Here is a 25,869-nt window from a genome sequence, read left to right as displayed (position 1 = left end):
AACCTTTCGCTCGCCCTGTGATGGAGTGTGGTGCCATCCAGGATATATTCCATCCTCAGGTCGTGTTCCTGTGAGAGGATGTGGATTCACTGCAACCCTGACCAGGATGAATCGCTCACTGAGAACGAATGAATGAACTTTTAGTGATTATTGTAACTTCAGATGGCATTAGAGAGAATGCTAGCATGCGGCGTACACAAGGTTTAACCTTCTGAGGGAAAACAGGAATTTCATAATCACTTCAGTATGGACTCGAAAAAAACTGGTCACTTTTTTTTCACTTTTATGAAAAATTCATTTTGAATCAGCGTCGCTGAGAGCTGGAGGAAGACGAAGATGAAGAAGAAGAAGAACCTGTGTCCTGAGATGGACTGACACTGTAGCTGTCACTCTCTTTGTCCACAGAGCCAGGCACTCTCGGCGTTCCCAGCCTCCAGTCTGTGCTGAGCGTGTGTGTGGAGACCTGCGGGTGAGGACGGTTCAACGTCCACTGACTCGCATAGCGGCTTCGTGCAGCAGGGCCCGGTTTAGCCGCTCGCCGTGCTGTGGGATCTGATGGTGTAAAAATAGTTCTGTTCAGTCACTGTGTAGCGCGCACACACACACACACACACACACACACACACACATGTCAATGTAGAAAGATAGACAAGATTATTTTTTTCTTACTTGACAGGCTGCTTTTGCTCGTCCCGGGCCGAACATCCGAGACGTCCACCAGCGGCCCCGTGGCCTGAGTCAGTGACTGGTAATGGACAGTGTGTGTCGCTGTGGTGGTTTTCTGCTTGGCAGTTTCTCCAAAATCGTTCTCTGTGAGGAGCACGGTTGATCTGTCGTCTGAACACGAGGGCAAAAAAACCAGCACCATTACGGATTTCAGCATGAGTGAGATTACAGTGGAGGAGCTGCTGAGGAGCAGAAGACTCACCCACAGTCTCCATGGTGTCTCTCTCCTCGATGAGGAGCTGCGCTCGGGGGATGTCGATGTGCATGCGGAGCGTCTGCTGCTGCTTGTTCAGTGTGTCTGATGGACGTGTGTTTTTACTGCGAGCAAACGTCTGTGTGTTATTCTGCTGATACCTCAGCGGCTTGCCAACAATTACAATGTTGATTTTATTCATGAAAATGAAATGACCAAATGTGCATTTTAATGGTTTAGAGTTAGATTTAAACTTGTGGAACATCCAAGAGAGAAAATAGTTCCTGTTCTCGTTTATGTTAAAGCTGGGGAAAACCATCATTCTCCACCAGCCACAACACACACACACACACACACACGCTCAGCCTGTCATTTTACCAAGAAAATGGAGAAAAAGGTAAGCGTCACACCAAGACTGAGTGTTTACAACAGCTACACTATTATCATAATTTGTTTCTGTACCTCATGAGCATCTCTGCCAAGCTTTTTGCATCTAGAAGGCAAACAAAAAGCAACATTTAAAAACTTAATTTTTTTTAAATGCCAAAAAATGTCATCTTTGGTAAATTGGTTTATTACAAGCCGATTTACCTCTGAGCCTCTTCAGCCTCTGCTCCCTCCTCCTCCTCCTGAGCACCATGAGCAGGATGAAGAGCAGGACCATGCCCACCAGGATGCACGAGATGGTCACCATCATCTTCACACCCTCGTTATTGCTCTTCTTCACCGGGTTCTTGACTGCAGTCTTCACAAGCGGTGGAATGGTGCCTGAAAGGTTTGGCAAGAAAACGTGAGATTCAAAGAAAGTCCTCGAAATTCCTTTATGTTCAAAATAAAGCTACAAGAATTTTTATTAAAAACTAAAAACGTCTGCACGTTGCAACGGATTTTCAATAAAAATTTTGTGACGTTATGTTGTGAAACGGCCACAAATGATTGCCGCAGACAGTCTACAATACAGCGTGCTCTATTAAGATGAGAATTTTTTGTTGTTAATTTTAAGCCTTAGTATTAAAAACGGTTCACCACTGGCTCAGTAACTGCAGTGTAACTGGAACGAGTAATAATTTAAATGTTTATCCAACTACAGACCAAATCAGTCCTCGTTATTATGGATCGTAGTACAGTGGTGCTTGAAAGTTTGTGAACCCTTTAGAATTTTCTATATTTCTGCATAAATATGACCTAAAACATCATCAGATTTTCACACAAGTCCTAAAAGTAGATAAAGAGAACCCAGTTAAACAAATGAGACAAAAATATTATACTTGGTCATTTATTTATTGAGGAAAATGATCCAATATTACATATCTGTGAGTGGCAAAAGTATGTGAACCTCTAGGATTAGCAGTTCATTTGAAGGTGAAATTAGAGTCAGGTGTTTTCAATCAATGGGATGACAATCAGGTGTGAGTGGGCACCCTGTTTTATTTAAAGAACAGGGATCTATCAAAGTCTGATCTTCACAACACATGCTTGTGGAAGTGTATCATGGCACGAACAAAGGAGATTTCTGAGGACCTCAGAAAAAGCGTTGTTGATGCTCATCAGGCTGGAAAAGGTTACAAAACCATCTCTAAAGAGTTTGGACTCCACCAATCCACAGTCAGACAGATTGTGTACAAATGGAGGAAATTCAAGACCATTGTTACCCTCCCCAGGAGTCGTCATCCAACAAAGATTACTCCAAGAGCAAGGCGTGGAATAGTCGGTGAGGTCACAAAGGACCCCAGGGTAACTTCTAAGCAACTGAAGGCCTCTCTCACATTGGCTAATGCTAATGTTCATGAGTCCACCATCAGGAGAACACTGAACAACAATGGTGTGCATGGCAGGGTTGCAAGGAGAAAGCCACTGCTCTCCAAAAAGAACATTGCTGCTCATCTGCAGTTTGCTAAAGATCACGTGGACAAGCCAGAAGGCTACTGGAAAAATGTTTTGTGGATGGATGAGACCAAAATAGAACTTTCTGGTTTAAATGAGAAGCGTTATGTTTGGAGAAAGGAAAACACTGCATTCCAGCATAAGAACCTTATCCCATCTGTGAAACATGGTGGTGGTAGTATCATGATTTGGACCTGTTTTGCTGCATCTGGGCCAGGACGGCTTGCCATCATTGATGGAACAATGAATTCTGAATTATACCAGCGAATTCTAAAGGAAAATGTCAGGACATCTGTCCATGAACTGAATCTCAAGAGAAGGTGGGTCATGCAGCAAGACAACGACCCTAAGCACACAAGTCGTTCTACCAAAGAATGGTTAAAGAAGAATAAAGTTCATGTTTTGGAATGGCCAAGTCAAAGTCCTGACCTTAATCCAATGGAAATGTTGTGGAAGGACCTGAAGCGAGCAGTTCATGTGAGGAAACCCACCAACATCCCAGAGTTGAAGCTGTTCTGTACGGAGGAACGGGCTAAAATTCCTCCAAGCCGGTGTGCAGGACTGATCAACAGTTACCGCAAACGTTTAGTTGCAGTTATTGCTGCACAAGGGGGTCACACCAGATACTGAAAGCAAAGGTTCACATACTTTTGCCACTCACAGATATGTAATATTGGATCATTTTCCTCAATAAATAAATGACCAAGTATAATATTTTTGTCTCGTTTGTTTAACTGGGTTCTAGGGTGCATCAGTTGCCCTCACTTTCATAAACTCTGATGCATTTGTGTTTGGGTGTTCCTTTTCACCAATAAAGACATCCTGTAAAAATTTTTTGACCATATTCAAAAGTTTAATGGTGGCACCATGAGGTTCATTTTTTGCTTATTTTATGTTTTCGCGTAAGGTTTGAATCACAATGTTGGACTCCATTTATTGATTTCTTGTGAGCCAGAGATCATGTTAAGAACCTTTGCAAGGGATTGAGAAGCATTAATGTGATTCATAATACATTTGTATTGTTTAAAAGTAGTTGAACAATGATTCAACGAACAGCTAAAACTCAAACTGTGCTTGATAATATATTTAGAATATGGACTAAAAATGTGTATCTAAGATATTTGGTATACTCTATAAGGTGCCATAATGTTTCATGAAAAGTGATCAAAATTTTGTCATAAAAGTCATAAAATAGCAGCTTTTTCCATAACTTTGAGCTCCTGGTGCCACCATTAAACTTTTGAATTTTGTCAAAATATTTCACCCAGTGTGTTTTCTTACCAAAAGGAACATAAAAACAAAAATGTATCATGATCGGAGGAACTTTTCATTTTTAGGGGGCAACTGATGCACCCTACTGGGTTCTCTTTATCTACTTTTAGGACTTGTGTGAAAATCTGATGTTTTAGGTCATATTTATGCAGAAATATCGAAAATTCTAAAGGGTTCACAAATTTTCAAGCACCACAGTATAACACGTAATGACATGCACTTAGCTTCCCAAAATGTACATTACTCAAACCATATAGTGTCTAAAAGAAGATTCTGTCTTCTGACGTCTCTTGAGTGAAATTTTCCTGCAACACACAACACCTTACAAAGCACTATACATGCGTTTTTCTTTCTACATTATTTAAATAAAAAGCATTCTTCCTCTTGCTGTAACGCTGATATCCTGCTTGTTATAAACACTACTTACTGCCATCGTAGTTGAGGGTGGCGAATTTGACCCGTTTCTCAGCCAGCCCGGCGCTGTTGTACACCTTCATCTGCAGCTCGTACCATGTGCCCTCCTGCAGGTCCATTAGCGTGTAGCTCTTGGTGAGTGACGTACGCTGGGCTTTGGTCCACACTGGACTGTCCAGAGGCCTGTACTCCAGAGTGAAGGATGTGATTGGACAGCCACCGTCATTCCAGCCAATCAGGTTTAGTCGCACACAGGTAGCATTAATGCTTGTGAACAGTTCTTGCTCTTTGGAGAACTGAGGTTCTGGAGAGAGAGAGATTTAAACAAAATGTATTAAACATGCTTCTGTGTATCAGCATTATCCTCAGTGTGTATATCAGGGGTTTTCAAAGTGTGGGAGAGTCCGCCCCCCCTCAGAGAGCAAATAAACAACAGCGCCCCCCCTTACAATTTTTATTGTTGCTATACTTAATGTTCAATTCGTATTTTTAAAAAATGGTTGTTGTACACATTTTTATTTTTTTCTTTTACACATTTTAAACAGGGCAGCACGGTGGTGTAGTGGTTAGCGCTGTCGCCTCACAGCAAGAAGGTCTGGGTTCGAGCCCCGTGGCCAGCGAGGGCCTTTCTGTGCGGAGTTTGCATGTTCTCCCCGTGTCCGCGTGGGTTTCCTCCGGGTGCTCCGGTTTCCCCCACAGTCCAAAGACATGCAGGTTAGGTTAACTGGTGACTCTAAATTGAGCGTAGGTGTGAATGTGAGTGTGAATGGTTGTCTGTGTCTATGTGTCAGCCCTGTGATGACCTGGCGACTTGTCCAGGGTGAACCCCGCCTTTCACCCGTAGTCAGCTGGGATAGGCTCCAGCTCGCCTGCGACCCTGTAGAACAGGATAAAGCAGCTACAGATAATGAGATAATGACATTTTAAACATCTGTGCTTTTTTTAAAAACATCTTGTTTTACACATTTTAAACATCTCATAGCATCGTTAGCGAGCACCTCTTGGCAGACAACACACTGTGGCAGTGGAGCATCTTCAGATCCAGTCCATGAAAATCCAAACTTTAAATAATCGTGGTCATACTTCCTTCTTTTTTTGCTTGGCCCAGAGTCTGTCTCCTCACTCACTGTAGCTTTAGGTACTAAAAATTGATCCATTTTGTCTCTGGCAAAGGCTAGCTGAAGTTTGCTAAATGTCCGCAATAGTAACTTATTCTGGTTTATTTTTCCTCACGTTGCGCCCCTCCTGAAGAACTCTGGCGCCCCCTAGGGGAGGCGCGCCCCACACTTTGAAAAGCCCTGGTGTATATGACATGCTGTAGTGTGTGTGTGTGTGTGTGTGTGTGTGTGTGTGTATGATCTACCTTTCCCATGAGTCTTTGCTTCTATGATCTCACTGATGCGGCCCGGGCCCACGGCATTCTGGGCTGTGAGAGTGAACTTGTACCAGGTGCCACACTTCAGAGTCTCCAGGCGGTACGAGCGCTCACTTGGGCTGATGGGAAAGTTGCCCCACTGTTCGCTGTTGTCCTCTGAATACTGCAGAATGTAACCTGGACACAGAGACAGAAAAAACAACGGCTCGGTTACGCCAGAGCGAGTCCAAGTGATGGGACATGAAAGAAAAAAAATTTTGTCTGAGATATATATAGTCTCACATGATGTTGATTTTAATTACTTCATTCAAAGGTAATAACATTTTTCTTTTTTGAGTCTTATACGTTATTTCAAATAAATACAAATCAGGGCGGCACGGTGGTGTAGTGGTTAGCGCTGTCGCCTCACAGCAAGAAGGTCCTGGGTTCGAACCCCGGGTCCGGCGAGGGCCTTTCTGTGTGGAGTTTGCATGTTCTCCCCGTGTCCGCGTGGGTTTCCTCCGGGTGCTCCGGTTTCCCCCACAGTCCAAAGACATGCAGGTTAGGTTAACTGGTGACTCTAAATTGACCATAGGTGTGAATGGTTGTCTGTGTCTATGTGTCAGCCCTGTGATGACCTGGCGACTTGTCCAGGGTGAACCCCGCCTTTCGCCCGTAGTCAGCTGGGATAGGCTCCAGCTTGCCTGCGACCCTGTAGAAGGATAAAGCGGCTAGAGATAATGAGATGAAATACAAATCACTGATAAATGCCAGTTACTTTTTTTTTTATATATTTTTTTTACTTGTGTGGCTTGATACGTCTCTTCTGCTGCTCTCCACTGTGCTGCTGCAAACAGGAAATTTCCCCATTGTGGGAAAATAAAGGGCTTCTTATCTTATCTTCTTATCTTACTGTAAATTACAACTTGACTGTAATCTGGATATAAATTCTCAGTAACTCAACAATATGATTCAAAGCCGATCAAACAAGTTTCACATCAGTGAGTTTCCTTCTACATAAATTTACACAAACTCTCAAATGATTTTTCAGAACTGAATGGATTTTCAAACACTTGTGATTTCTGATCTCAAAAATTCTCCTCCTCTATATTCTGTATGTTAGTGTTGGCATATGCCAGAAGGGTACTGTAAGAAGAAGAAGAAGAAGAAGAAGCTAACTTGTAACTTGGAGTTGACTCACAGGTTTCTTTCCCTTTACTAGGAAAAGAGGAGCTAATTAACAATTCACACATCATACCAGGTTTGACCACAAGGGGGAGACAATATTAGAGATTTTTGAAACATACTTACACCAACAATGGAATTATATTCATACTCTTCACTTCTCACCATCATTTAGGACAGAATTTGTTTTGATAAACTTTGAACTTTTGTAGCCAGGTTTGATTCAGACGCACCTCTGATGGAACTCCCACCGTTGTCCCCCGGTATCCAGGACAGCGTGATGGACGTGGTTGTCGTTTTGGTCACTGTGAGACGAGGCTGATCTGGAGGCACTGAATATATGCATTCATGAGAAACTGCTCATTCTGCACCGGTCACTTGTCTCTACTCCCCGTTTTACCCAGCTTACCTTGCACCTGCAGGTTCAGCGTTATTTCATCAGTGCCCCAGTTATTGCTGGCAACACACGTGTAGTACCCAGAATCCTCAGCTTTCACAGTCTTGATGACGAAGCTGCCGTTTCCGTGGATGCTGCGTCTTCCGTCGATGATGGCTGGGCCTGGGCTTCCGCTGAAAAGACACACAGGTATGACATTTCTGAGCATGCAGTAGATATGAAGTTGGACATCTGTCTGAACAGAAGAGGACACGTTTTAACAAATGGAACCTTTCGCTCATGTCTCCAAGCTGTTAAATTGCGAGGTCAGTGTGACGAACTGTGTTCTGTGCTACAGCTGTGACCCTGAGGGTTTTGTTTTTTTATCTGTTTACCTTTCCTTCATCCATTTGACTGTAGGTGGTGGATCTCCCACAGCCCTGCAGGGCAGGACAATGTCTCGCATCCAGGGCGTCGTCACTGTGCCACTAAAGGTGAGGATCCTGGAAGGAGCTGCACAACACAAACACACCGGCTCGCTCACGATGTGGAAGTGGGCTTGACGAAATAGGAGCATGGTTTATATTTATTTATTTATTTCTGAATGCATCTATAATACAGCATGAGTGACAGCTGCATTTTGCAGTGCAGTGTGGATTTCTATTCTGAATGTTTTGGGCTGAATTTGAAAGAAGAGAGAATCAATAAATCATCCTGACAAATAAATAAATAAATACATACATACAGGGTGCGATTTGTCAAAAAACCAGAAGGGGGGATGTTATTTTTTTAATCATGAAACGTCACAAAATGAAGGTAACAATAGGCTAACAGCTCAATAACATCCGATGATATCAAATGAATAACACTAAATGAAAACGAACACTAAACCAGAGATAGTAAATTCATCTTCCTATCTCTCTGACTAAATACACGAACACTAACACAACAAAGTTCGCATTGCTTGTCGCGTTGCTGTGATGTTTCTCTCCCTCCGGATTAAATGGACAGTGACTCGAAAATCACTAAAATACACGAATACTAAATGAACAGTTTGCTCTGATGGGGCAGTTCATGTGGCCTTTTCTGCTTTCCCGTCGGTGCGCTATCCGCCGCGTTTCGCCCTTCTTTAATCCACATTTCTGTGAATTTCTCAGCAGGGAAGGAACGCACGTCTGGCCCATTGACAGCGAGGAAAAGAAGGCTGTCAGTGTGGATACATTCATTCTGTTGCGCTCATCAGTAAGGATGTGATTCATGGCGCTAAATCCACGTTCACACTCTGCTGTTGACACGGGAAGCGTGGAGACGACAGAAAGCAAGTTGAGGAGATTTTCTCGTTGGACTCCGTTGAACTTGTACTGTCGAAATTCTTTCAGCAGCAGAGCGGTGTCAGAGACCTTCGCTGCCAGGGTTTTTTGAATTCTGACAAGTGTGTCTTCCCCAAACAGAATGCGCTCGCCTTCATCCTTCGGCCAGCTTAAGGGGCACAGCGCAGCACACGCAGCAAGCACACCGTTGTCGTCCAGCCTGCGCTCCACGGATATTGTTATTATCTACAATGTATCTATTTGCTGGGGACGTTCGTGAACATCAAAGCTGCCACTTCGGGTCATTTTGAAAGTGAGTGCAATGTAGACCATAGAAAACTGTCTCACAACATGCCTGTCATGTCAACTTTTTTTTGTTTGTTTGTTTTATTGACGGGGTTGTCCCCGAGGATTTTTTTTCAGCAGAGATAAAAACCAGAGGGGGGGATGATCCCCACCATCCCCCCCAGCAAATCGCACCCAGCATACATACATACATTCATACAAACATACATACATACATGCATACATACATACAAACATACATACATGCATACATACATAAATGAATAAAGCAGCACAGTATGTGATCAAGTCAATAATTTCATTCATTATGGGATGCTTTTTTGGTTATGCCCCAGATGTTTTGCCTTTTGTTGCTTTTTGCTTTTATTTTAAACATTTCCATGGACTGTAGCCTTTTAAATTCATATCATTCACTTCTCATTTTCTTACATTTTAGTCTTGCAGTAATGAGTGTTCATTTACACGCTGAGTCGTCATGTTAGTTTTCATGCTTACAGAGAATTTGGCACTTCGATTCAGAGCCGTGATGAAATTTTTGATTGGCTTTATGCTCCAAGTGGACTGATGGAACACAGTACACCTGACAAAATGCTGATTATATATCACACACACACACACTGCACATGTATTTTTGTAAGTAATTATTATGACAATGTTTATCTCATCTCATCTCATTATCTGTAGCCGCTTTATCCTGTTCTACAGGGTCGCAGGGGAGCTGGATCCTATCCCAGCTGACTACGGGTGAAAGGCGGGGTTCACCCTGGACAAGTCGCCAGGTCATCACAGGGCTGACACATAGACACAGACAACCATTCACACTCACATTCACACCTACGCTCAATTTAGAGTCACCAGTTAACCTAACCTGCATGTCTTTGGACTGTGGGGGAAACCGGAGCACCCGGAGGAAACCCACGCGGACACGGGGAGAACATGCAAACTCCGCACAGAAAGGCCCTCGCCGGCCCCGGGGCTCGAACCCAGACCTTCTTGCTGTGAGGCGACAGCGCTAACCACTACACCACCGTGCCGCCCATGACAATGTTTATAACCAATAAAACATTAAATAGTACTTTTGCATTTTTACAAGCAGTCCAGGATCTACAGCATGTTAACGTTCACATTTTGTCGTGTTTCAGCCTGCAACTGAAACAGACTTCATGATTTGGGATTTTATGTCATCTGCAAAAAAAAAAAAAAAGTCCACAATACAAGTGTGTGTGTGTGTGTGTGTGTGTCGGGGGGATTCAATGTAATTTGCAAAACTGTTTATAATTAATAGGCCAAGGTTTCATGTCAATATGATGCTCCCATCACCGCACTTCACTCATTGTCATGATGATGTGTTCAGGTTGAACAGTGTTCCATCACATTTATAGAAGCTAAACCTAAATTTCTCACTGTACTACCCTCACACACCTTTAGCAAGCGGTTCAACCGTGATGACCTCGCTGCTGTTCCCGCGGCCTGCCGCCGTCACTGCCATCACCCAGATGCTGTACTTCCTGTTCCGACTCAGATTCTGCACCTTATGGAGGAATTCATCTGGAGCCGCATCGAACTCACTCACCACCTTCCGAAGTAAGAAACATGGGTGAAGTTTAATACTCAAACACACCTGCAGCTGCCAGTCAGAAAGTTTTAGACTGGAAAGATTTAAATTCTATAAATTCCACTCCTGATTAAATTGAGCGAGGACTCAACAATGTGTGTGTGTTTGGATCATGGCATGATGTCATGCTTACAACATACGAAAACAAACACTGGTAAATCACATCACTGACACAAAAGGAATAAAGCATGATGGCACATGCCGTTAGAGGAAAATAATCAGTGACTTAATGTGTGATGCAGCCCAATGCAAAATTACAGCGGCGATGAAACAGTCCTTTAATGTCGTCAGCAAAACTATTGAAACTGGAGGCTCCATATTTTGCCCCACTATATGCGTGAATCATGGGCTGTAAAAAAAAAGTCCTTGAACTGGAGATGATGTGAGATAAGGACACGTGTGTGTGTGTGTGTGTGAAGGGAGTGGTGGCAACTTCTCAGGCCATACCGTCGGATACGAACTGGAGCAGAACACTGTGTATTTCCTGATCACGCCATTTAGTTTAAGTGGAGGGAGCCAGGAAACAAACACCACCGAATTAGATGCTGCTGCCGCCTTCACGCCACCTGGTGGACCTGGAACTGGAGGGAAAAAGAAAAACCTTTATCAAAGCTGGTACAATTGTGAATGGAAATAAAAACAGCTCACAGAAGACGCATTTATATTCTGTGAGGGTTTTTTTTTTTGAGAAAACATTGTATGATTTTTGCTGAAACTTGTATTTTAAAAAAAGGGCAGATATTCCAAAGAGGTGCTTGGACCCCAGTTATTGCTGCTTACAGCTAGATTTAGGGGTCCAAGCAGAATTGCTGCTACCTTCTGTTTTTTTTTTTTTTTAGCTGGATTCTTATTCTTTCTGTCTGTTTATAAGTGCAAGGGTAAATACGAGATGTAGAGAATTACAGGAAAACTCTCGCAACTAAAACCCTCAACTGGTTCCAGATTTTTGAATTAATAAAAAATGTTTAGTTAGTAATTTAACATGGGTTACTTCACATTTTGATTTGAACAGAGTTATTGTTATTTTGGATACAATCTATAAAGTATAAGATATCAGTCCAATATCAGAACTGGTGCTGGGTTCCGGATTACCGTCCTCTTTGGTGCGGATGTAGATTTGCTCAGATCGTACACCGTCTCCGGCTCGGGTGAACGCCAGCACTTGAATGCTGTAGTTGGTGAATTTCTCCAAACCATCCAGCTCCAGAGGAGGCAGCAGGGTGGTGATGTTTCTGATCTCACCCAGCTCTGAAGGATTACAGTTAGAGAACAGTTATATGAAATAAAGCACAACATATACAACATACAAATCACCAACACATGCAAAGTAACGTATTATTATTATTATTATTATTATTATTATGATCAATTGTACACACAGGTAACACGTACAGTACAGTATTGGTCATCATAGGCAACTAAATATCATTTTACTTCCCATTCTGGGGAAAGCTGCTGAGATATGCATACATTTTAAGGTCGCACTTGCAGAGGTGCCAACATTTATGATTTATCTGTAACTGACACATTTGAGCTTTTGTGGTAAAATTGAGTTTCTCTGCCTGCAAAGATTTTCTTGTTAGTGTGAAGGACTGTAGGATAGAATCCAGTTCACATCCAGCGTGTTTTTTCCTTCGGTCTTATTCTGGACATGAGGCATGAAGCCTTTAAATAATTGACATCTCTCGATCACACTCCCGTTTATTCTCTTCCTGCAGTAAGCCACAGTCTTCCTGTCCTCTGCATGTGTTAAAGCCAGCAGTCAAGAATAATGAGGCAATCTAAAAACACCTTGTTGGGGAGAAGGCGTGGATTGAGGGATGCTTCAGTAATGCTGGAACTGTTTCCTGCTCTGTATCTGGAGACGCCTCTGAGGCCACAGTGCAGGATTTTAAGAGATGGAGAGAAACATGTCAACCATCAGCATGACGTTTATATGGAGAGTAAAAAAAGAAGTTGTAGTGAGGTGAAGAAACGTAATCAGTGTCATTTATCAATCTGTTTATCCATACAGACTCAATCCACCAGACTGAACAGGAATTAATGCACTGTAATGTAGAGTACATTAATAATTAACACACTGCTCGGTTGCTTTGTGAGGGGGTGTGAAGGGAAAGTTCTGCCACCTGGTGGTGAAATGATGCAGTTAACACTCCTATTGCAGGAACGCTACTCCAAAACATTCATAAAGCTTCATTTGTTTTAATATTATCCATATAACTTCTAGTGTTCTATTTGATCTACGCTGAAGGCTGGTTCCTCAGTTTCTCGACTCTTCAGAGCTTCTTTGGCTTTTAAAAGAGAAGCCCTGTGTGGGATGGTGCGACCCCAGAACCCCAGAGAGAGAATCTGAAGAATCCTTCAGACTGTTCACACTTGGCTTGTTTTGTGAGATAGCAAGCTGTTCTGGCTCATTAGCAACACTACAAGACTGATATTTCAGCTGTCTCTGTCCTCTATTTTTGTTTTTTCTCACTTTGCTTTGTTCCTGGAGATTTGCTGTCGATCCCAGCTTTCAGAAGCAGGTAACGCTTTACATTAAGGTTCTTACATTATTTAACACATTAGTCTCGTCTCGTCTTCATCCGCTTTATCTGGGCCGGGTCACGGAGGCAGCAGTCTGAGCATGGAAGCCTAAACTTCCCTTTCCCCAGACACCTCGGCCAGCTCCTTGGGAAGAACACCGAGGCGTTCCCAGGCCAGCCGAGAGACATAGTCCCTCCAGCGTGTCCTGGGTCTTCCCCGGGGCCTCCTCTCGGGGGGACATGCCTGGAACACCTCCCCAGGGAGGCGTCCAGGAGGCATCCGAAAGAGATGCCCGAGCCACCTCAGCTGATTCCTCTCGATGTGGAGGAGCAGCGGCTCTACTCTGAGCTCCTCCCGAGTGACTGTGCTTCTCACCCTATCTCTAAGGGAGCGCCCAGCCACCCTGTGAAGGAAACTCATTTCGGCTGCTTGTATCTGCGATCTTGTTCTTTCGGTCATGACCCAAAGCTCATGACCATAGGTGAGAGTCAGAACGTAGATCGACTGGTAAATCGAGAGCTTCACCTTTTGGCTCAGCTCCTTCTTCACCACGACAGACCGGTAAAGCGACCGCATCACTGCGGAGGCTGCACCGATCTGCCTGTCGACCTCACGCTCTATCCTTCCCTCACTCGTGAACAAGATCCCGAGATACTTAAACTCTTCCACTTGAGGCAGGACTTCTCCACCAACTGGAGAGGGCAAGCCACCCTTTTCCGGTCGAGAACCATGGCCTCGGACTTGGAGGTGCTGATTCTCATCCCAGCCGCTTCACACTCAACTGCAAACTGCCCCAGTGCATGCTGAAGGTCCTGGTTTGAAGAAGCCAACAGGACAACATCATCCGCAAAAAGTAGAGATGAAATCCTGTGGTTCCCAAACAGGATTCCTTCCGGCCCCTGGCTGTGCCTAGAAATTCTGTCCATAAAAATTATGAACAGAACCGGTGACAAAGGGCAGCCCTGCCGGAGTCCAACATGCACTGGGAACAGGTCTGACTAACTGCTGGCAATGCGAACCAGACTCCTGCTCCGTTCGTACAGGGACCGGACAGCCCTTAGCAAAGAGCCCCAAACCCCATACTCCAGAAGCACCCCCCACAGGATACCACGAGGGACACGGTCGAATGCCTTCTCCAGATCCACAAAGGACATGTAGACTGGTTGGGCAAACTCCCATGAAATCTCAAGCACCCTATGAAGGGTATAGAGCTGGTCCAGTGTTCCACGATCAGGATGAATACCGCATTGTTCCTCCTGGATCCGAGGTTCGACTATTGGCCGAATTCTCCTCTCCATTACCCTGGAGTAAACCTTCCCGGGAAAGCTGAGACTAACACATTAGCTAACATGAAAAAATTTCAGCATTAGTACACCATCAGCAGGATTAACACTGTAACTACCACTTGGATTAATTCATTTTTCCCCAGTTTGGTCAACTCACAATTCATCCATCCATCCATAACCGCTTATCCTGTACAGGGTCACGGGTGAGCTGGAGCCTATCGCAGCTGACTATGGGTGAGAGGCAGGGTTCACCCTGGACAAGTCACCAGGTCATCGCAGGGCAGACCCACAGAGACACAGACAACCATTCGCACTCACATTCACACCTACGGTCAATTTAGAGTCACCAGTTAACCTAACCTGCATGTCTTTGGAATGTGGGGGAAACCGGAGCACCCGGAGGAAACCCACGCGGACACGGGGAGAACATGCAAACTCCACACAGAAAGGACCCCGTCAGCCGCTGGGCTCAAACCCACAACCTTCTTGCTGTGAGGCAACACTGCTAACCACTACACCACAGTGCCATCCCTCACCTGACAATTCCCACCCATAATCCAGCTCTCCTCTGTCATACAACAGGCACCAAGCAGGGAAAGAAAAGGCTAATGCCAGGACCAGACTATACAAGTTCAGCATGATTTTGACATGATTTTGGAAATTTCCAGCATCGGAGCTGAATATGAACATCAGGAATGATGAACAGGTTTGATAGTGTGACAAAGAACAGCAGAGTGATGCCTGAGACGCCCCACCACACCCTGATGAAAAGTCTCGCAAGTCAGGATTGTTTGTATTTTCTCGCCTACTTTGACGACTCCTGCAACGCGCCACTTGATAGTCATAATTGGTAATTCCTTGACCCTCCTCCTCCACAACAACATGCAAGGACGTGAACGATGATTGGCTGGGGTCAAACTTGTCAAGCTGCCAGTCTCCCCAAGACACAGTAAGAATTTATGCCAGTATGATTATCTGATCTGACATGAGTGACCACCGTGAAAGACAAAAATATCATGTAGTCTGATTCTGGCATTAAAACATGCTTCCTCCAAGCCAACTGCATGTTTTTGAGCTGCTGCTCATGCTACATCACAGGGCAGCGTAACACAGACAGAAGGAAGCGCTTTCTGCCCTCTTCCACATACAGATGCCCACGACTGGCTCCTGTCCACTGTGATTAACAGGAGAGAGACAGTATGCCCTCCTAACATGTTAAAAGTCAATTTTAATACTTGCACCTGGAGTTTTACGCTTTCTTAACATTAATTGATGCATTAATATTAATATTACTACAACCCTGTGAAAGAGTGGTGACCTGCAGGCACATCAGTGCCTGTTCTGTACCTCCGTCAGGTAGATTGGCCCAGTAGATGATGCGAAAACCCTGCAGCACACCGTTCAGAGCTTCCCGGGCAGGTGTCGACCATGACAGAGAGATGGTCTCAGGAGATGTAGCTGTGGCAGTGACTTTCTCCGGAGCTCTGCTGGGAACTGAGTGGCATGTGGAGGAACAGAATTGGGAAACTTTACAGGCAGAACTTTAACATGATGTTTATTACAGATGTGTTTGGCACTATGAGTGTATATATCATAGGTATTGTGATTATTTATCTACTAATACTATTTGGAACTCTTTTTATATCTTTACAATTTCTTAAAACAATTACAACTTGATTGGAAGGAGTTATGATTAAAATGTTTTGGTACTGAATTTCATGATGCAAGTATAACAGAGAAAGATTTTCAAGTATTGTGATATGACATTTATTGTTATATCGCCCATGCCGAATTTATAATGCAAATAAAATGAGTTGTGAAACACAGTACTCTTAGCAGGAGTGGGAATGCAGTGTTTGTTTCATAAAACCTCTGAGATCTGTAACCTTTCCCTGAAGAATTAAAGTATAAATCAAATCAGTGGAACCCACTGACTAAATGGTGCACGTTGGCATGTCAAGTCCACATTCGAAGCAGAGAAATTATACACAATATGTCCACAAGATGGCAGCAAATCCACACTACTGTAACACCACCAAAACCAACAATTTGGTGAGACGCAACAGAAACTGGTAGAAATCTTGCTTTTCACTTTTATTGGCTCCTACAGGACGTGTAAGTCATTTTGTGTAAATGTAAGCAGAAACCTCAACATGTCCTACCATCCTCCATGGTGGTGACTCGCACTTCGCTTGAGGCAGGTCCCGGTCCAGCGCTGTTGCTTGCCTGCACCACCACCTCATACTGCGTGAACTTCTTCAGGTTGTTGAGGGTGAGTGTCTCCGTCTCACCTGTGCTCTCCATGCTCAGACAGATGAACTGGTGGCTCCCGTTCACTGAGTGCTCCCTGTGGCACACCTGATAGCCTCTGATCATTCCATTCTGGAGGTGTTTCTGAGGAGCCTGAGGGTAAATTATGATGATGATCCATAAATAATCTGCTTCTGTGAACCTGAGAAAGCTCGTGGGTGGAAACAGTGTTGTGTACCTTCCATGTGACCTTGATGCTCTGAGAAGACATTGCTTCAAGAGTCACATCTTGAGGTGGACCTTCAGGATCTAAAACACAAACCCATTTTGTGAGCATCAAAGATTGACGAAATGATTGTGACCCAAATATTGTGTGCCAGTCACTCATCATCATTCTGAAATGATCAAATCTGGTGCCACTAGTTTTCTCCAATTGAGCAATAAATGAATGAGGAATTCCACAAATTCAGAGAACGAGAAGTAAAATCAGGTGACAGACTAAAAAGAGCTTGCAAAGTCATTTTTTGATGAAAAAAAAACATAACTGGAAATGGGTGAATGGCCAGAGTCTAATTTGGTCTTTTTGGAGAGGGCAGAATTGGTTCGAATTCCTTCGAGAATGAATTAAATTAGTTAGAATTTATTCTGGAGCAGGAAAGACTGGTTAGAAGTCCTTCTTAAAAGGGGAACTTGCCAGTGTTCCTCCTGGAATGGGCAGGAATGGTTAGAATTCCTTCTGAGGTGAGAGGAATAGGTTAGAATTTCTTCAAGAGCCAGTGAGTTTGGTCAAAACTCCTTCAGAAGCAAGTGGGAGTGGAATTTAAAGTAATCCCACACATACCTTTGATTCATCTAGACGTTAGCAAGTCACTAATCATTTCATACTGGACCTCAAGCCCAGATTCCCTGATTGTGGTTCACCTGCTTCATCCGTGGTGACGGTAAGCTCGTTGCTGGGTTCACTGTCCCCAATGTGATTCTTGGCGAACATGCGGATGTTGTAGGTAGATGAAGGGTGGAGCTCGATGATGGTGGCCAGGTTCAGCGTTGGGGAAACATCTCTGGTTCTGCGAGCTCTTTCCCAAGTAGCTGCAAATAAAACATTAAAACGATAGAATATTTCAGTGAGACCCAACATGGCTGCTTTAATTAAATAAAAACAGTATACGACATGTTTGGGTGTATGGATATTGTACCTGTTTTATTCTTGCACTCAATATCATAGCCAGTGATGGGGCTGTTCCCATCAAATCCCATGGTCCAGCGGAGAGCGATGGTCCTCTCCTTCACCTCCCGGATCTCCACTTTAGGAGGCTCTGGTGGCTCTGAGGACACATGGATAATAAAGAGTCTCTGAGAAAGGAGTCACTTTGTGTTTAGATCCATAAACTGACACACTCTTTTTCTCCTTGAGCAGTCAGGTCCAAACGTTCAGGTTTTCTCCAAGAGCTGATATTTACAGTAAAGACTAAATCGATGTCCATTACTTATTAGCCACAGTAGCCTTGAAGCATCAGTAGAAAAAAAGAAGCAAGAGTCATACATCAAATACTTTTATTTGAATGTATACATTTGAACATGTTCATGTCTGATCAAAGGAATTCTCAGGTCTTTACCTTGGACTGTGAGCTGAATGATGCCTCTGTCTTCACCATAAGAGTTGATCGCATGGCAGGAAAAAAACCCAGAGTCGTCTCTCAGGGTTGGGTAGATCTGATGGATAGATATGGAGCATTAAAAGGTGGATTTTTTTATTTAGTGCCACTGTGTTCACTTCTGACTATGAGGAAAAAAAATGCCCCAGAGATTACTGTAATTCCAGTTACAGCCAATAGTCAGCAGCACTGCATTACATATTTTAGGTTAGAGTAAGCTCGAGGACAAACATGAAGGACAAATTGTGAAACCTCCAGAGTAGAGATGACCTCCTCGCCGACCTTCTTGACTGTAACTGTGTGCCTCCACATGTCTGGGTTGATGATGTGCGACTGCTTTTCCTTCTCCACCTCCTTCTCCCAGCGCACCATGATGGGCTTCTCACCATGGGCCTTGCAGCTCATCTCGATCTTCTCGCCCTTGGTGGCCAGTGTGTTGTTGGGGTACGATGTTATCATGGCTGGTACTGAGACACACAGGAAGTGGGAGGGAATCAGACAAAGCCTCCAGTGGAGAGAATTGTGAGCATTTCCTCCAAGTATTTCAGAGAACCAAGTCTGAATACAGCACTATGAAACAACAGGCTATAACTGTGTCCCTGATACAGTGGACACACACACACACACACACACACACACACACAAAACCATTTTATGGTGGGAACTTGGTTAATGCACCGCTGCGTGTGTGATGTTATTCACTGTGTCAGGACTCCAGTTACAGCCGGTTATGGCTCATCTTTTATTCAACTCGGGCTTTTTTAGATATATGAAGTGGAAAAGATATTGAAGATATTGAACCAGTTGCCGATTGTAGTGTGTGTGTGTACAGAATATTAATAACTGAAAAAGACAGACATGAAGATGATCACAACTTCCCTCAGATTGTCACACTGGAGCTACTTTGGTGTATTTCTTTAAGTGAACAGACAAAATGTGAAGATGTGAAGGAAAAGAACACCGTTCCTGATCCACAGGACACACTGTGCTCACAACATTCAAAGATTTTCAGAAACGGTGCCTCACAAAAATGTAAAACATTTGAGCTTTCCTGTGGTGCTTGTTGGTTTTGTGGTGGATCAGAACTAAGGCAGGGTGGTGAAATGGATCATTCTCCATAACCACACGATTCCAATGAAAAGTTTTTTCTTTTTTTTAAGCCTTTCTTCATCAAATATACATTCAAGCACAATGAAATTCTTTCTCTGCATCTAACCCATCTGGGGATGCGAGCACACACACACCAGTGGGCAGCTGTGCTGCAGCACCCAGGGAGCAGTTGGGGGTTAGATGCCTTGCTCAAGGGCATTTCAGCCATGCCTGCTGGTCCAGGGAATTGAACCGGCAACCTTTTGGTCCCAAAGCTGCTTCTTTAACCTTTAGGCCATGGTTTTCCATTTTATTACTGAAATAATGACACACACACACACACACACATCATTATCTATTTATAAGTACATTTAAATTTTGGAACAGTCACTGCAAAAAAAAAGCTCATGTTATTGCTTGCATTATCAGTTACTAACTCATTTTTATTTACAATAAATGAATAAAATATCAAACCGCAGCCTAGTGGTGTAGTGGTTATCACTGTCACCTCACAGCAAGAAGGTTCCAGGTTTGAATCCCACACCTGACGTGAGTCTTTCTGTGTGGAGTTTGCAAGCCTGGATAGATTGGGGAGGGTCGTGTCAGGAAGCGCATCCGGTGTAAAACCTACACCAAATCAAAATTTTCAGATCCAGTTGATCTGCTATGGTGACCCTTAACGGGAGCAGATGGAAGAAGAAGAAACGACATCAAAAAAAGAAAAATGCAGATTGTCATGTTACTGAGAAACCACAAAGTACAAGCCATGTATGAAAAGTCCTTCAATAATGTTTTTAATCCGTTTACAAGGCTTGGCTGATGTGGAGAGTCTGTTCTCTGAGTTCCTGTGTAAGATGTTCCTCTGGAAATGATGATGTATCAGAAAGAAAGTATGAATATAAACCAGTCAGAGCTGCTGTTCCAGAAAATTAATCAACACCTTCTGACCAATCGAGTGAATTATATTCTGTGCTATAAGGAGTTCAGTACTTGTAGCTTGGGTTCATGACTCTGGCACTGAAAAGTTTTCCAACTGGGATCTCATGGGTTTCATGATTTTATATGTTGTTGTTGTTTTTTATCAAGAAATGACACTCAGAAGTCTAACATTGTGGAATTTAAAATGGTTCACTAGTAGCTGAATGTATTTGTGTCTCTGTGTTTGTAAATCCTCATCATCCTCATACCTCTTTTTGACTCTCATCCTACTCTTCAGAAATGTTATCAACTCTCTCTCTCTCTCTCTCTCTCTCTCTGATCCTGATTCCATTTTTAAACTTCTCCTGTGATTCTGAGACAAGGACTCTGCATGCGGCTGTGCCCCCCCCGCGCCGAGGGTTTGCCCTCGAGGGCCTGCGACTAGAGTCTAATGGGAGTATTGACGAGTTGTAATGAAACAGAAGGGTACAGGATCTATAGCTCAGAGAAAGAAGCCATCACACACACATGGACATCCAGTTAATCACGTTCCTTTATTTATCCTGCTTTATATTTAGTATTTGTTTAACTTTGTTAAAGTTTGCCTGCAGCAATAAACAGCAAAGGTGATAAACATGACTCAAAGGAATTTCTTCAGATAAAGTTGTTTTATGCCTATTAATCATCATCTTCATCATCATCATCATCATCATCATCATCATCATCATCACAGACTGCAGACCATGCAGCAGTGATTGATCTATACCTGCCTCTGGCAAAAGAAGACCAAAGCAAAAAAAAAAATCAATCACTATATTGCTGTAAAAAAAAAAAGAGCTCAGTTGTAGATGTGATGAGCATGATGCAATCGTGGTGAGTGAATGTGGAATCTTCAATGTATTGCCATTCAGGGAGTCTGACCGATCAAATAACATCATAAACATCTGTAAAATAATCACGCTCAGTGCTGTGGCTCTCACTCAGTATGGTGCTTTTCTACTTTCCAGCGGCTTTGATTCACATTTTAACTCACGACTGAAAAAAAAATGTAACTCAGCCAGTGATGAAGCATGAAATGATTTTGAGATGTTTCAGAATGATCCAGTGGAATACAATGATGATTTAAAGATAAAAATGCTTTAACGGGTGAAAGGCCACGCCTCCTTCATGGGACTGACAGGCACATCGGCCATGCCTCTTTTACACTTCTGACTGGAATCATTTAGTCTCGTGTGAGCAAAATTAACCCTTCATTCAGAATCTCACACACAAGGCAGGAGGACAGGAAATGGTTCTGAAAAGCATGCTGGGAATTTTATGACTTTTTTCACTCCCTGGACCATCAGCTGAGTAAATCTACCTTTCAGTGATCCTGTGGTGTGCACAGCGGTAAAAGTTTAAAAAAGGACTGAGGAATATTAACAGAGACTTAAGCTGGACTGCGATTTAATGGCAAAATGTCGCTCATGTCCTCACGAGGCTCTGGCGTTGGGATCCCTCCCACATGATGAAGCAGAGACGGGGGAAGTGCTGAGGTTATCATCAGTCTTTGATGATAACAACACCATCACGCTCATCCTGCCAACACCGTCACCCTCATCCTGCCAACACCGTCATGCTCATCCCGCCAACACCATCACGCTCATCCCGCCAACACTGTCACGCTCATCCCGCCAACACCATCACGCTCATCCTGCCAACACCGTCACCCTCATCCTGCCAACACCATCACCTACATCCCACCAACACCATCATGCTCATCCCGCCAACACCATCACCCACATCCCACCAACACCAACATGCTCATCCCGCCAACACCGTCACGCTCATCCCGCCAACACCATCACCCATATCCCACCAACACCGTCATGCTCATCCCGCCAACACCGTCACCCTCATCCTGCCAACACCGTCATGCTCATCCCGCCAACACCATCACGCTCATCCCGCCAACACCATCATGCTCATCCCACCAACACCATCACGCTCATCCCGCCAACACCATCACGCTCATCCCGCCAACACCGTCACCCTCATCCCACCAACACCATCACGCTCATCCTGCCAACACCATCATGCTCATCCCGCCAACACGGTCACGCTCATTGCACCAACACCTTCATGCTCATCCCGCCAACACGGTCACGCTCATCCCGCCAACAGCATCATGCTCATCCCACCAACATCGTGCTCATCCCACCAACATCGTCATGCTCATTGCACCAACACCTTCATGCTCATCCCACCAACACCGTCACGCTCATCCCACCAACAACATCACGCTCATCGTGCCAACACCTTCACGCTCATCCCACCGACACCGTCACGCTCATCCCGCAAACACCGTCACGCTGATCCCGCCAACATGTTCACACTCATCCCACCAAAATCTGCACACTCATCTTGCCAACAGCTTCAGGCTCAGACTGCCAACACCATAATGCTCATCCTGCCAACACCTTCATGCTCAGACCGCCAACACCATCATGCTCATCCCGCCAACACCTTCAGGCTCAGACCACCAACACCGTCACACTCATCCTGCCAACACCGTCACCCTCATCCTACCAACACTGTCACACTCATCCCACCAACAACGTCACGCTCATCGCGCCAACACCTTCACGTTCATCCCACCAACACCATCATGCTCATCCCACGAACACCATCACGCTCATCACGCCAACACCTTCACACTCATCCCACCAACACCTTCACACTCATCCTGCCAAGTTCAGGCTCAGACCACCAACAGCTTCATGCCCATCCCGCCAACACCTTCACACTCATCCCACCAACACCTTCACACTCATCCCACCAACACCTTCATGCTCATCCTACCAACACCTTCATGTCCATCCCGCCAATACCTTCACACTCATCCCACCAACAACTTCACACTCGTCCCACCAACACTGTCTTGCTCATCCCACCAACACCTTCACGCTCATCCCACCAACACCTTCACACTCATCCCACTAACAACTTCATGCTCATCCCACCAACACCGTCTCGCTCGTCCCACCAACAGCTTCACACTCATCCCACCAACACCTTCACGCTCATCCCACCAACACTGTCACGCTCATCCCTCCAACACCGTCATGCTCATCCCTCCAACACCGTCATACTCATCCCGCCAACACCGTCACACTCATCCCACAAACACATTCACACTCATCCCACCTACACCATCATATTCATCCTGTCAACACATTCTCATCCGACCAACACCATCATACTCATACCGCCAAAATGGTCGCACTCGTCCCACCCACACCATCACACCCATCCCAACAACACTGTCACACTCATCCCACCAACACCATCACACTCATCCCACCAACACCATCACACTCATCCCACCAACACCTTCACGCTCATCCCACCAACACTGTCACGCTCATCCCTCCAACACCGTCATGCTCATCCCTCCAACACCGTCATACTCATCCCGCCAACACCGTCACACTCATCCCACAAACACATTCACACTCATCCCACCTACACCATCATATTCATCCTGTCAACACATTCTCATCCGACCAACACCATCATACTCATACCGCCAAAATGGTCGCACTCGTCCCACCCACACCATCACACCCATCCCAACAACACTGTCACACTCATCCCACCAACACCGTCATGCTCATCCCACCAACACCTTCATGCTCATCCCACCAACACCGTCATGCTCATCCCACCAACACCTTCATGCTCATCCCACCAACACCTTCATGCTCATCCCACCAACACGTTATGTTGTAGGTTGCAAACTCACCGAGCCTCAGTGCCACAACTCGGTCCTGCAGCGTTACAGTGTCTTGCAAAAGTATTCATCCCCCTTGGTGTTTGTCCTGTTTTGTCGCATTACAAGCTGGAATTAAAATGGGTTTTTGGAGGGTTAGCACCATCTGATTTACACAACATGCCGACCACTTTAAAGGTGAAAATTGTTGTTTTAGCTTAGCACATTTAGCCACTGGGATTTTTGTCCATTCCTCAAGGCAAAACTGCTCCAACTCCTTCAAGTTAGCTGGGTTGTGTTGGTGAACAGCAATCTTCAAGTTATGCCACAGATTCTCAATTGGGTTGAGGTCTGGGCTTTGATTAGGCCATTCCAAGACATTTAAATGTTTCACTTTAAACCACTCCAGTGTAGTTTTAGCAGTATGTTTAGGGTGATTGTCCTGCTGGAACGTGAACCTTCGTCCCAGTCTCAAACCTCTGGCCGACTCAAACGGGTTGTCCTCCAGAATTGCCCTGTATTTAGTGCCATCCATCTTTCCTTCAGTCCTGACCAGCTTTCCTGTCCCTGCAGATGAAAAACATCCCCACAGCATGATGCTGCCACCACCATGCTTCACTGTAGGAATGGTGTTCTCAGGGTGTTGGGTTTGCACCACACATGGCGTTTCCCATGATGGCCAAAAAGATCAATTTTAGTTTCATTTGTCCAGAGAATCTTCTTCCATGTGTTTGGGGAGTCTGCCACATGCTGTTGGGCAAACTCCAAACGTGATTTTTTAAGCAATGACTTTTTTCTGGCCATGCTTCCATAAAGCCCCGCCCACTCTGTGGAGTGTATGGCTTAAAGTGGTCCTACGGACAGATACTCCCATCTCCGCTGTGGATCTTTGCAGCTCTTTCAGCATTATTGTTGCTGTCTTTGTTGCATCTCTGATTAATGCCCTCCTTGCCCGGTCTGTGAGTTTTGCTGGGCGGGGCCTTCTCTTGTCAGGTTTGTAGTGGTGCCATATTCTTTCCATTTTGCTATAATGGATTTAATGGAGCTCCATGAGATATTCAAAGTTTGGGATATTTTTTATAACCCAACCCTGATCTATACTTCTCCACAACTTTGTCTCTGACCTGTTTGGAGGCTCCTTGGTTTTCATGTTGCTTGCTTAGTAGTGTTGCAGAGTCAGGGTCCTTCCAGAACAGGTTGATTTTTACAGACATCATGTGACAGATCATGTGACACTGACTGCACACAGGTGGATCTTAATCAACTAATTATGTGACTTATGAAGTGAATTGGTTGGAGCAGCTCTTATTTAGGGGTTTCATACGAAAGGGGGTGAATACTTATGCACACTCCAGATTTCTGTTTTTTCATCTTAATTATTGTTTGTGTCACAATAAAACAACAATTTTCACCTTTAAAGTGGTCGGCATGTTGTGTAAATCAAATGGTGCTAACCCTCCAAAAACCCATTTTAATTCCAGCTTGTAGTGCAACAAAACAGGACAAACACCAAGGGGGTGAATACTTTTCCAAGACACTCTATATTGCAACATCGCACGAACATATCCACGAATTCTACACTGGGTTTCTCATTAATGTGATATTGAACATCACTGGAAATTCGAGAAAAGAAGCTCTTGCTGTTTTGTTTTTAGAGACGAACAGTAAAACCTGATTCTCTCATGTCTGAGATTGATGAAATATTTTCTCCGATTGAATGCGGTTGTATCTGCGCTTGCAATAACCGTGTCCCTGCGAT

At 44.4% G+C, this 25,869-nt stretch overlaps 1 protein-coding gene across 4 annotated transcripts in view; it reads right to left on the bottom strand.

The window, feature by feature from the left end:
- dscama (Down syndrome cell adhesion molecule a) overlaps positions 1 to 25,869 on the bottom strand; it is a 71,976-nt gene that overhangs the window by 3,460 nt on the left and 42,647 nt on the right. The window contains exons 10-30 of one of the 4 annotated variants that reach the window (XM_060909362.1): positions 18,605 to 18,819; positions 18,314 to 18,410; positions 17,894 to 18,022; positions 17,619 to 17,786; positions 16,936 to 17,006; positions 16,610 to 16,850; positions 15,795 to 15,941; positions 11,728 to 11,883; positions 11,083 to 11,216; positions 10,443 to 10,596; positions 7,800 to 7,917; positions 7,746 to 7,751; positions 7,438 to 7,598; positions 7,262 to 7,360; positions 5,853 to 6,041; positions 4,503 to 4,793; positions 1,511 to 1,687; positions 1,382 to 1,412; positions 929 to 1,044; positions 670 to 837; positions 355 to 552 (exon numbers count right to left, since the gene is read on the bottom strand). In XM_060909362.1, the coding sequence (XP_060765345.1) occupies positions 355 to 552; positions 670 to 837; positions 929 to 1,044; positions 1,382 to 1,412; positions 1,511 to 1,687; positions 4,503 to 4,793; positions 5,853 to 6,041; positions 7,262 to 7,360; positions 7,438 to 7,598; positions 7,746 to 7,751; positions 7,800 to 7,917; positions 10,443 to 10,596; positions 11,083 to 11,216; positions 11,728 to 11,883; positions 15,795 to 15,941; positions 16,610 to 16,850; positions 16,936 to 17,006; positions 17,619 to 17,786; positions 17,894 to 18,022; positions 18,314 to 18,410; positions 18,605 to 18,819 (3,066 nt within the window). Of the gene's footprint in view, positions 1 to 345; positions 553 to 669; positions 838 to 928; positions 1,045 to 1,381; positions 1,413 to 1,510; positions 1,688 to 4,502; positions 4,794 to 5,852; positions 6,042 to 7,261; positions 7,361 to 7,437; positions 7,599 to 7,745; positions 7,752 to 7,799; positions 7,918 to 10,442; positions 10,597 to 11,082; positions 11,217 to 11,727; positions 11,884 to 15,794; positions 15,942 to 16,609; positions 16,851 to 16,935; positions 17,007 to 17,618; positions 17,787 to 17,893; positions 18,023 to 18,313; positions 18,411 to 18,604; positions 18,820 to 25,869 lie in introns of all 4 variants that reach the window. The other 3 variants (XM_060909360.1, XM_060909361.1, XM_060909363.1) reach the window with 3 other exon arrangements.

Source organism: Neoarius graeffei, chromosome 25 (genome assembly GCF_027579695.1).
Source record: "Neoarius graeffei isolate fNeoGra1 chromosome 25, fNeoGra1.pri, whole genome shotgun sequence".
In the NCBI taxonomy this organism is placed as follows: Eukaryota; Metazoa; Chordata; class Actinopteri; order Siluriformes; family Ariidae; genus Neoarius; species Neoarius graeffei.
This window is presented reverse-complemented; position numbering and strand designations above follow the sequence as displayed.